Genomic DNA, 13048 nt, shown 5'->3' on the forward strand with positions numbered 1-13048 from the left:
AGAAATGGCTGACCAACTAAATTCATACTTTGGTTCTGTCTTCACAAAGGAGGACACAAAGATCATACCAGAAATGTTGGGGAATACAGGGCTTAGTGAGAGAGAGGAACTGAAGGAAATCAATATTAGTAGAGAAATTGTGTTGGGGAAATTGATGGGATTGAAGGCCGATAAATCCCCAAGGCCTGATGGTCTGCATCCCAGAGTACTTAAGGAAGTGGCCCGAGAAATAATGGATGCATTGGTGGTCATCTTCCAAGATTCTACAGACTCTGGAACAGTTCCTACAGATTGGAGGGTAGCTAATGTAGCCCCACTATTTAAAAAGGGAGGTAGAGAGAAAGCAAGGAATTATAGATCAGTCAGCCTGACATCGGCAGTGGGGAAAATTCTAGAGTCCATTATCAAAGATTTTAAAGCAGAGCACTTGGAGGACAGTGGTAGAATCAGACAGCATGGATTTACGAAAGGGAAATCATGCTTCACAAATCTACTAGAATTCTTCGAGAATGTAACTAGTAGCATTGATGAGGGGGAGCCAGTGGATGTGGTTTATTTGGACTTTCAGAAAGCTTTTGACAAAGTCCCACATAAGAGATTAGCATGTAAAATTAAAGGGTACGGAATTGGGGGTAGTGTACTGCGACGGACAGAAAATTGGTTGGCGGACAGAAAACAAAGAGTAGGGATAAATGCGTCTTTTTCCGAATGGCACACGAGTGACTAGTGGGGTATTGCAGGGATCGGTGCTAGGACCCCAGCTATTCACAATATATATTAATGATTTAGATGAGGGAACTAAATGCAATATCTTCAAATTTGCAGATGACACAAAACTGGGTGGGAGGGTGAGTTGTGACGAGGATGCAGAGAGGCTTCAGGGTGAATTGGACAAGTTGAGTGAGTGGGCAAATGCATGGCAGATGCAGTATAATGTGGATAAATGTGAGGTTATCCATTTTGGTACCAAAAACAGGAAGGCAGGTGATTATCTGAACGGCTATAAACTGAGAGAGGGGAATATGCAGCAAGGCCTGGGTGTTCTCGTACACCAGTCGCTGAAGGTAAGCATGCAGGTCCAACAGGCGGTAAAAAGGCAAATGGTATGTTGGCCTTCATAGTGAGAGGATTCAAGAACAGGAGCAGGGATTCTTGCTGCAATTATACAGGGCCTTGGTGAGGCCACACCTGGAATATCGTGTGCAGTTTTGGTCTTCTTATCTGAGGAAGGATGTTCTTGCTATTGAGGGAGTGCAGCGAAGGTTTACCAGACTGATTGCTGGGATGGTGGGACTGATGTATGAGGAGAGATTGAGTTGGTTAGGATTATATTCGCTGGAGTTCAGAAGAGTGAGGAGGGATCTCATAGAAACCTATAAAATTCTACAGGACTTGACAGGGTAGATGCAGGAAGGATGTTCCCGATGGTGGGGGAAGTCCAGAACCAGGGGCCACAGTCTAAGGATACGGGGTAAACCTTTCAGGACTGAGATGAGGAGAAATTTCTTCACCCAGAGAGTGGTGAGCCTGTGGAATTCGCTACCACAGAAAGCAGTTGACGCCAAAACATTGTACGTTTTCAAGAAGGAGTTAGATATAGCTCTTGGGTCTAAAGGGATCAAAGGTTATGGGGCGAAAGCGGGAACAGGCTACTGAGTTGGATGATCAGCCATGATCATAATGAATGGCGGAGCAGGCTCGAAGGGCCAAATGGCCTACTCCTGCTCCTATTTTCATCTTCACTGTCTGTGGCGCATTATGGGTATAAACTGGCAGGACTAAATCACAAATGCGGCAGTCCTCTCAAAGGCAGAGCTCCGAAGTGTGTTGGCACTAATCAAACAGAGGTGGCTTTGGTGGATTGGTCACATCCGCAGGATGGGAGATAGTAGCATACCCAAGGACCTTCTGTATGGTTAGGTAGCCGGGGCCAGTGGGAACCCAAAGCTCCACTTCAAGGATGCTTGCAAGCATGATATTAAGGCCCTAAATGTTGACTATCACACCTGGGAGTCACTAACTGGCGAAAGGGAAATGCAACACATCATGTGGACTGGTGTGCATTACCATGACAGCCAGTTGCTACGAGCTTGACAACAGGCGCCAATGCCGAAAGCAACAACTCTGTGTCACTGACAGCTTCATGTGTGGTACTTGTGGTAGAACTTGCCTCTCAAGGATTGGCCTTCACAGACATCAGCAAAGGTGCATCAAGAGAAGACAGCCCACCTAAATCGTTTGCTTGCTCTGTGCCCATCATCTTTCGTAGATGGAAGGATGCTAACCAACCAACCACTAGGATGCACTGCAGTAAATCAACAAGTTTATTTCGACAGCACCTTCCATCCCTGCAACCTCAACCACCAAGAAGGACAGAAGCAGTAAGATCACGGGAACAGCATCACCTCTAAGCACCCCTCCTAGTAAAACACTATCCTGACTTGGACAAACATTGCTACTTCTATATTACTGCTGGGCCAAATTCCTGGAATTCTCTACCCAGCACTCTAGGAGCACCATCAGCATAAAGACTGCAAAACAACAGCTTATATTTCGATCGCACTTTTAAGAGAATAAAGCATTCCAAGGTGCTTCACAGGAGCATTATAAAGCAAAATTAGACATTGAACTGCAAAAGGCGATATTATGGCAGACGGCCAAAAGTTTGGTCAAAGAGGTAGATTTTAAGCAATATCTTAAAGGAAGAAAGAGAAGTAGAAGGGCAGGGAGGTTTAGAGAGGGAATTCCAGAACGCAAGTCCTGGGCAGCTGAAGGCACAGCCACCAAAGGTGGATCAATTAAAGTCAGGGATGCTCAAGAGGCTAGAATTAGATAAGTACTGCTACCTTGGAGGGTTGTAGGGGTTATATAGATAGGGAGGGGCGAGGCCACGGAGGGATTTGAAAACAATGTTGTGAATTTTAAAATTGGGACACTGCTTGAGTGAAGCCAATGTACATCAGCAAGCATAGTGACGACAGGTGAATGGGACTTGATGCAAGTAAGGACCTGGGCAGCAGAGTTTTGGATGACCTCAAGTTTACAGCAGGTAGAATGTGGGAGGCCTGCCAGGAGTGTATTGGAAAAGCCAAGTCTGGAGGTAACGAAGGCATGAATGAGTGATTCAGCAGAAAATAAGGTGAGGCAGGGGCAAAATCAGGCAATGTTACAGAGATGGAAATAGACAGCCTTAGTGATGGAGAGGATGTGTGTTTGGAAGTTCATCTCCGGGTCAAATATGACACTAGGGTTGCGAACAGTGTGGTTTAGTCTCAGACAATTGCCAGAGAGAGGAATGGAGTTGGCAAATAGGGAACAGAGTTTGGAAAGGGGACCAAAGACAATGGTTTCAGTCTTCCCAATACTTAATTGGAGGAAATTTCTGCTCATTGAGTACTGAATGTCAGATAAGCTGCCTGATAATTTAACAACAGTGAAGGAGTCAAGAGAGGTGATGGTACGGTGGAGCCAGGTGCTGTCAGCGTACATGTGAAAATTAACGCTGTGGTTTTAGATGACGTCGCCGAGGGGCAGCATGTAAATGCGAAATAGGAAGGGGCTAAGGATAGAGGTAATGGTGCAGGAGTAGGAAGAGAAGTCATTGCAAGTGACACACTGACGACGATTAGACAGATCAGAATGGAACCAGGTGAGTGCAGTCCCAACTAACTAACAGCGGAGAAGCCTTGGAGGAGGATGGTGCGGTCAACCACATCAAAGGTTGAAGACTACAGAGAAGGACGAGGAGGGATAGTTTACCTTTGTGGCAGCCACATAGAATGTCGTTTGTAATTTTGATAAGAGCTGTTTCAGTACCCTGGCAGGGGCGGAAACCCAATTGGAGGGATCAAACATGGAGTTCCAGGAAAGACGGGCATGGATTTGGGAAGCGACAACAGGGTAAAAGCACTACCATTTTTTCCAGTGCAACCTGGCTTTGCCACACAGCCCTATCCCAAGAATAAATTAAGAAAAAAAAGTGCCTCATCTAATTTTGTACTTAGAACAATGCACTGACCTATAGCTATCAATAGTTGTCGTGCATATAAGAAGTGCAATGATGCAATAATCATGAACAAAATCTGAAGAGTTATAAAAACTGATTCTCTTTTTAAAAATTAACCTTTCTTTTAAAAAGTGAATAATCCAAAATGGCCACCGAAGAAAAAGGCTTGGCATTTGTGTATTCACACAGTCTGACAACGACAAAGGACAAATCTTCAAAGCTAAGAGATGTCAACTGAATCCATTCTAAAACATTCCAGAATTGAATGTCTTCTTCTGAAACAAAGAAGGTGTGAAGTAGACACGTCCTGGGTTATTGTGCGATCACCTTGGGGAAGAGACCAGAGTGTCTCCTACCAGGAGGTAAGATGTAACACAGCTGTATCTTAAAAAAGACAGCCGAAAGAGAGACACTTAAGGGAAAGAAAAACAGCAACATCCAGCAGCTTGTTTTCCAGAAAATCAGAAGGCACGTGCCCTGCTGTAGAATCCTACATCTGCATTAGACTGCAGTGAACTAGAAGTAATCCACCATCTTCAACTGAACTTTCAATCAAGGGAGAAATCTACAATCATCTCAGGCCTGCACCCAACGAGAACTCGATGTCCAAGAGAATTCAAAAGGTTCATTGCAACATCCCCCACTAAAAATCACATTTCCCCTTTCCCTCTCTATCTGTCTCTTTTTGTGTGTGTGCACGCGAGTGAATGCGTGAGTGGGTGTGGTTGCGACAATTTTGGGATAAGGCGTATTGATCAATAAACAATCAATTTTCTGTTTTTAAACCTACAAGAAAACCTGTCGCTGTCTGTTTATTTGACAAATAAAACACCAAAGGGGTTCAACCCTAATAACAAAACACACTTGCTGCAGTCGGATGGGGAGTTGAACAATGGGAACCACCACATCGCACCATGTGGCCATAACAGTGTAATTAGGGACAACTTAGTATTCACAAAATATTGGCCTCCAACAGAACAACAAATCCTCGATCCCCCGACCAACTGTGGGGGGAATAGGGGCAGGTTAGAAAAACAAACAATAATTAGAGTCACAATGAGAATGGATTATTAAATTTGTAGGTGTTTTTGTATACCTTCTACAGCAATTCTCCTTTTGGGCCAGTCTTTCGCTTCCCGAGAAAGCGGTTCTTTGATTCGTATACAAATAACGTAATCCGCCAGTGGAAATTCCAGTGCATAAAATCGAAGCAGTTCAACCCACAGCTGCCCCACCGGTACAGAATTTTGCTGATCTCGTCCAAATACAAGTGGAACCTATCAAAGGAATTTGGTTAAAAAGTTATTCAATTACTATGACTGTTTAAAGAAATTACTGAAATCCATCCACAAGGTAGAAAAACATACCTTTCCTTCATTTGAATTTCCATCATCCCCACTGGCAGGTTTGAATTCCCAGATAACCTCGTTTTTTTCTACACCTTTAAGATTGAAGTTGGCTAGGTTATCCACCAAAAAACCTTCAACCTTTAAAAAAAATAAAAGTTTTAGTAAGACAGTTAAGATATCACAGTTATATTATTTATATATTTCAAACAGCATACATACAATTATATTGAATGCCCAAATTTTAATATGCCACTGGATCAGTGATTCAACTCTTTTTACATAGGTTGTATTGTCCTGCTGTTAGTGGCCAGATACAGGGCACATTCGTTAGTGTTTATTCAGATGCCCCTCTTCCTCCTCTGCTAAACATAAAGTCAAAAGATTGAATATGAAGCTGGAAATGAGAGAAAGCTAAATAAGATCAAGCTCACAACCACAATTAAGAAAGCACAAAAATAACTGGCCCGATAATGGTGATAAAACTGACTAACCATGAAAATGCTGGTGCCAATATTCTTACAGCGATTTTTAAGAAATCAAACCAATATTTGTTCCAGTTTTTCTTTCAAAATATATCAGTCATGTTTATTTAATATGGTATTAACTCTGGTCATAATTCTCTGCTAACAACTTAAAAGTTTACTCATCAGAATACTCCAATGGTACTCTTTACAATTCCCTTTTTAGCAGACTGAACATAAAACAAAGCAGATTAAGTTATAAAAGCACATAAATATTTTCAGGTCTCAAACGCTGCTTGCAATTATGTAGAACCTCCTGAATAGCAAATAGGAAGTAATAAAACAACTAAATAAAATTTGAGACTTAGGCATCTCACCCATAATCCCAGATATACAGGCAGAATACATTCCTTCCTTTGCTGCAGAAAGTAGATTACCATCAAAGCAAATGCATAGGGTGGCAGTCCTCCTTCATCTGGACTATCAATGTGACAAAGCTGAAAACAATAAGAAGTTTCTTTGATTTAAAAAATTCACACATTTACAATCATAGAAGCACAGAAAGCCATTTGGCCTGTTGTGCCAGTGCTGACTCTTTGAAAGAGTAGTCATGCTTAGTTCCACACACTTGATTTTTGTCTGCAATCCTGTAAATTCTTCACCTTCAAGTACCAGCCCAAATGCCTTTTAAAATATTTACGGAATCAGCTTCGATTACATAAATAGGAGGAGTAGGAGTAGGCCATTTGGCCCCTCGGGCCTGCTCTGCCATTCAATAAGATCATCGCTGATCTGATTATGGCATTAACTTCATGTCCTTGCCAGTCCCCCTTAACCTTCGATTCCCTTGTAGATCAAAAATCTGCCTAGTTCAGCCTTGAATATATTCAATGACCCAGCCTTCACTGCTCTCTGGGGTAGAGAATTTCAAAGATAAGTGACTCTCAGAGAAGAAATTTCTCCTCATCTCGGTCTTAAATGGGCGATCCCTTATTTTGAAACTGTGCCCCCTATTTTTAAGATTCTTTCACGAGGGGAAACAACCTCTCAACATCTATGTTGTCAAGCCCTGTCAGAATTTTATATGTTTCAATAAGATTACCTCTCATTCTTCTAAACTCCAATGAGTATAAGCCCAACCTGAGCAACCTTTCCTCATAAGACAACCCTTTAATTCAAGGAATCAACCTAGTGCACCTTCTATGAACTGCCTCCAATGCAAGTATAACCCTCCTTAAATAGGAGACCAAAACTGTACACAGTACTCTAGGTGTGGTCACACCAATGCCCTGTACAGTTGTAGCAACTTCCCTATTTTTACACTGTATTGCCCTTGCAATAAAGGCCAACATTCCATTTGCCTTCCTAATTATTTGTTGTACCTACATGCTAATTTTCTATGATTCTTATACGAGACACCCAGATCCTTCTGTACTGCAGCATTCTGCAGTCTCTCTCCATTTAAATAATACTCTGCTTTTCTATTCTTCCCACTGGGGGTCAGTTAGCAAAGTTGGCTAGATGGGTAGACTGTGTTGCACAAATACGCCAACAGTGTGGATTCAATCCCCGTACTGTCTGTGGTAGTTCATGGAGGCCTGCCTCCTTGCCTTGCCCTACACTTGGAAGCTATACATTACCAATGGTCTCTCTCGCTAATGGAGAGAGATGCCTATGGACCCTTGGGACTATGGTTAGAACCAAAGTGGACAACCTCACATTTTCCTACACTATGAGCTGAACTTTACAGACGCCCGATGTAGGGGGTCATGGTGGACGGGGCCGGAAAATGCCTCCGGGGGAGGCCCGCCATGGACCTCGACACTGGGAAGGCCTGGCCCCATATTGCCGGCAGTGGCAAGGCTGCGTGGCGGCCCCCCTGCTGCTCGGCAACGGGAGTCCAATTTAAATATGTTAATTAATGTCAATAAATGAATTGATAACTGTTGTGCTCCTGCCGTCCCTCCCAGAGCGGTATTGGTGCGGTGGCCGGCACTCCCACGCCTACTGGGGATCCGAAGCGGAACATGGTGGGGAGGGGGGAGTAGTTAAGTATTTCAGTATGGGCTGGGGGGGGTGGGAGTGGCGTCAGAATCATTTCATTGGTTAGTTGATTAGGGGATAGAGGGAAGGAATAAAATTTATGAACTTTAGGGGTGGTGAGGGGGAAGGTCAGGAGCACAGGGTAATTATTTTGGTGGTGGGGAGGCGGGGGGGTGGGTGGGGGGAGAAGGCTAAGAAATTAAATCTATGGCTGTTGGGGCGGGGGGGGGGGGGGGTGGTGGGAGAAGGACAAGATCAATTAACTTACATTTTTTTCAAATCTATTCTCCTTTAAATATTTAACTGTAATGACAGGGCTCAAAACCCTTTAAAAATGGCATCAGCACCTGCACAAAGGCAGCTGGGGATGCACCGCCCACCCCCTCCACATCATTGGGGGGGTTGGGGCGGTCCACTCCAGCTGTTTAAATGAGCCGCTGCGTTTAATATCGCGGTGGCTCTGCGACGTGCGGTCCTCTATAAGGTCACCGCTTAACTGTCTCTGTTCAAAGGAGAACTGTCCTAACTTTTCCAACCTCTCCTCACACCTGAAGTTCCTCATCCTAGGTGGGAATGCAAGTTGCAAGGTGGATGCAAGGAGTCCTCAAGGCGACCTGGACAGTCTAAGTAAATGGGCAAGAACATGGCAGATGGAATATAATGTGAATAAGTGTGAAGATATCCACTTTGGTAGAAAAAAAAACAGAAAGAATATTTCTTAACTGGTGAGAGGTTGTGAAGTGTTGATGTCCAAAGGGACCCGAGTGTCCATGTTCATGAGTCACTAAAAGCTAGCATACAGGTGCAAGCAATTAGTAAGGCAAATGGTATGTTGGCCTTCATCACAAGGGGTTCCGAGTACAGGAGTAAAGAAGTCTTGCTGCAATTGTATAGCGCCTTGGTGAGACTGCACCTGGAGTATTGTGAACACTTTTGGTCTCCTCATCTAAAAAAGGATATACTTGCCATTGAGGGAGTGCAAAGGAGGTTCACTAGACTAATCCCTGGGATGGTGGGATTGTCTTATGAGGAGAGATTGAGGAAACTGGGCCTGTATTCTCTAGAATTTCCAAGATTAAGAGGTGATCTCATTGAAACTTACAAAATTCTTATAGGGCATGATAGGATGGATGCAGATAGGATGTTTCCATGACTGGTGAGTCTAGAATCAGGGGACATAGACTAAGGGGTAGGCCATATAAGACTGAGATGAGGAGGAATTTCTTCTCTCAGAGAGTGGTAAATCTTTGGAATTCTCTACCTCAGAGGGCTGTGGAAGCTCAATCATTGAGCATGTTCAAGACAGAAATTGATAAGATATCTGGATACTAATGACTTCAAAGGATATAGGGATAGTGGGGTTGAGGTAGATGATAAGCCATCATCTAATTGAATGGCGGAGCAGACTCAAAGGGCTGAATGGCTCGCTCCTGCTCCAATGCATCCCGGAAAAACTACCTTTTTAAGGCCTCTACATTTTTCCTGAAGTGCGTCATCCAGAATTATCCACAATACTCCAGCAGAGGCCTCATCAATGATTTCCACCATTTTAGCATGATCTCTTTGCTTTTACATTCTATTCCTCTATTGAGAAACCCAAGCAACCCATATGCTTTTTTTTAACCATGCAGGAACATATGAATTAGGAGCAGGAATAGACCACTCAACCCCTCGAGCCTGCTCCGCCATTCAACAAGATCATGGCTGATCTGATTGTAACCCCGACTCCACATTCCGCCTACTCCCTATAACCTTGCTTTTCAAGAATCTATCTACCTCTGCCTTAAAAATATTCAAAGACTCTGATTCCACTGCCTTTTGAGGAAGAGAGTTCCAAAGACTCACGATCCTCAGAGAAAAAAAATTTCTCATCTCTGTCTTAAATGGGCGACCCCTTATTTTTAAACAGTGACCCCCTAGTTCTAGATCCTCCCAGAAGGAAAAACATCCTTTCCACATCCACCCTTTCAAGACCCCTCAGACCTTATATGTTTCAATCAAGTTGCCTCTTACTCTTCTAAACTCCAGTGGATACAAGCCTAGCCTGTCCAAGCTTTCCTCATACGACAACCCACCCCCATTCCAGGTATTAGTCTAGCACACTTTCTCTGAACTGCTTCCAACGCATTTACATCCTTCCTTAAATAAGGAGACTAATAACTGTACACAGTACTCCAGATGTGGTCTCACCAATGCCCTGTTTAACTGAAGCATAACCTCCCTACTTTTGCATTCAATTTCCCTCACAATAAGCGATTCATGGACTAGATCCCTCTGCATCTCAGAGCTCTGCAATCTCTCACCATTTAGATAATAAGCTTCTTTTTTATTCTTCCTGCCAAAATGGACAATCTCACATTTCCCATATGATACTCCATTTGCCAGATCTTTGCCCACTCACTGAACCTATCTATATCCTTTTGTAGCCTCATGTCCTCTTCACAACTTACTTTCCTACCTATCTTTGTGCTATAAGCAAATATAGCAACCACACCTTCAGTCCCTTCATCCCAGTCATTTATATAAACTGTTAGAAGTTGAGGCCTTAACACCGATCCCTGTGGCACACCACTCGTTACATTATCAACTTTCCCAGCCCTTTAAATATTTGTGTATACAGACACCAAGGTCTCTCTGCTCATCTTATACTTTTCAAAACATGCCATTTATACTTCACTATCTTTCTATATTATTTTATTTATTTAGCGATACAGCACTGAAACAGGCCCTTCGGCCCACCGAGTCTGTGCCGACCAGGAGAAATGCCGTGAACAGCAGATGCCCCTCTACATTGCTTTCATTGATCTCACCAAAGCCTTTGACCTCGTCAGCAGACGTGGTCTCTTCAGACTACTAGAAAAGATCGGATGTCCACCAAAGCTACTAAGGATCATCACCTCATTCCATGACAATATGAAAGGCACAATTCAACATGGTGGCTCCTCATCAGAGCCCTTTCCTATCCTGAGTGGTGTGAAACAGGGCTGTGTTCTCGCACCCACACTTTTTGGGATTTTCTTCTCCCTGCTGCTTTCACATGCGTTCAAATCCTCTGAAGAAGGAATTTTCCTCCACACAAGATCAGGGGGCAGGTTGTTCAACCTTGCCCGTCTAAGAGCGAAGTCCAAAGTACGGAAAGTCCTCATCAGAGAACTCCTCTTTGCTGACGATGCTGCTTTAACATCTCACACTGAAGAATGCCTGCAGAGTCTCATCGACAGGTTTGCGTCTGCCTGCAATGAATTTGGCCTAACCATCAGCCTCAAGAAAACGAACATCATGGGGCAGGATGTCAGAAATGCTCCATCCATCAATATTGGCGACCACGCTCTGGAAGTGGTTCAAGAGTTCACCTACCTAGGCTCAACTATCACCAGTAACCTGTCTCTAGATGCAGAAATCAACAAGCGCATGGGTAAGGCTTCCACTGCTATGTTCAGACTGGCCAAGAGAGTGTGGGAAAATGGCGCACTGACACGGAACACAAAAGTCCGAGTGTATCAGGCCTGTGTCCTCAGTACCTTGCTCTACGGCAGCGAGGCCTGGACAACGTATGCCAGCCAAGAGCGACGTCTCAATTCATTCCATCTTCGCTGCCTTCGGAGAATACTTGGCATCAGGTGGCAGGACTATATCTCCAACACAGAAGTCCTTGAAGCGGCCAACATCCCCAGCTTATACACACTACTGAGTCAGCGGCGCTTGAGATGGCTTGGCCATGTGAGCCGCATGGAAGATGGCAGGATCCCCAAAGACACATTGTACAGCGAGCTCGCCACTGGTATCAGACCCACCGGCCGTCCATGTCTCCGTTATAAAGACGTCTGCAAACGCGACATGAAATCGTGTGACATTGATCACAAGTCGTGGGAGTCAGTTGCCAGCATTCGCCAGAGCTGGCGGGCAGCCATAAAGACAGGGCTAAATTGTGGCGAGTCGAAGAGACTTAGTAGTTGGCAGGAAAAAAGACAGAGGCGCAAGGGGAGAGCCAACTGTGCAACAGCCCCAACAAACAAATTTCTCTGCAGCACCTGTGGAAGAGCCTGTTACTCCAGAATTGGCCTTTATAGCCACTCCAGGCGCTGCTTCACAAACCACTGACCACCTCCAGGCGCGTATCCATTGTCTCTCGAGATAAGGAGGCCCAAAAGAATCTTTCTATATTATTTTATTTATTTAGCGATACAGCACTGAAACAGGCCCTTCGGCCCACCGAGTCTGTGCCGACCAAGAACCACCCATTTATACTAACCCTACAGTAATCCCATATTCCCTACCACCTACCTACACTAGGGGCAATTTACAATGGCCAATTTACCTATCAACCTGCAAGTCTTTGGCTGTGGGAGGAAACCGGAGCACCCGGCGAAAACCCACGCAGTCACAGGGAGAACTTGCAAACTCCGCACAGGCAGTACCCAGAATCGAACCCAGGTCCCTGGAGCTGTGAGGCTGCAGTGCTAACCACTGCGCCACATAATAGCTCGTCCAAAGTACATTACTTCACACTTCTCCACACTGAACTCCATCTTCTATGCTTCTACTCATCTAACAATCCTGTCTATATCATCCTGAAGTGTACAACTATCATTATTTACTACATTGCCAAGTTTCCTATCAGCAAACTTTATAATGCTGCTTCCTACACCTGAACATAGGTGATTTATAAAATTTAACAGTAATGGACCTAATATTTAGCCCAGTAAACCACTTCCTAGTCTTAAAAACATCTACCTACCACCACCCTTGCTTCTCGTCTTGAGCCAACTCCATATCCATACTGCCATAATAATGTTTGATGAAATATGCTGCCTGATGTGGCAAAATGATTTACCTTCTTCAGACTTTTATACACAAGTCTCTGGAAAATTAACATCTTAATTAAACTTAGTAGTCTATCTTCAGGCAAAAAATGCATTATGTGGAATGGTTATTGACTAGAATGTCTTGGCTGCACATCCCTTTTTGAATTATGCATCAGAAGATAAGTGTTGGAAGGCTGCTCATGTCCGATAAACTACATTAATAATGTAGTGAAAAGCTGTATTAAGTCAACACCTGGAATGAGCATCCAGGCAGGGGAGTGAAGGCAAAAAAACTAGAATCATTCAAGAAAAAGCTGGAAACTGTAATGGTTGAACTATAGTTTTTTTGAAAAACATGGATGATAAACTAATTGGGTGTCCTCA

The 13048-nt window shown here is 44.0% G+C and overlaps 1 protein-coding gene across 2 annotated transcripts in view; it reads right to left on the bottom strand.

The window, feature by feature from the left end:
• Positions 1 to 13048, bottom strand: part of LOC137369218 (terminal uridylyltransferase 7-like) — a 131267-nt gene that overhangs the window by 58731 nt on the left and 59488 nt on the right. For both annotated transcript variants that reach the window (XM_068030063.1, XM_068030062.1), the window contains exons 10-12: positions 6194 to 6313; positions 5374 to 5493; positions 5103 to 5283 (exon numbers count right to left, since the gene is read on the bottom strand). In XM_068030063.1, coding sequence (XP_067886164.1) covers positions 5103 to 5283; positions 5374 to 5493; positions 6194 to 6313 — 421 coding nt within the window. The remainder of the gene's footprint in view (positions 1 to 5102; positions 5284 to 5373; positions 5494 to 6193; positions 6314 to 13048) is intronic.

This window comes from Heterodontus francisci, chromosome 4 (assembly GCF_036365525.1).
Source record: "Heterodontus francisci isolate sHetFra1 chromosome 4, sHetFra1.hap1, whole genome shotgun sequence".
Lineage (NCBI taxonomy): Eukaryota > Metazoa > Chordata > Chondrichthyes > Heterodontiformes > Heterodontidae > Heterodontus > Heterodontus francisci.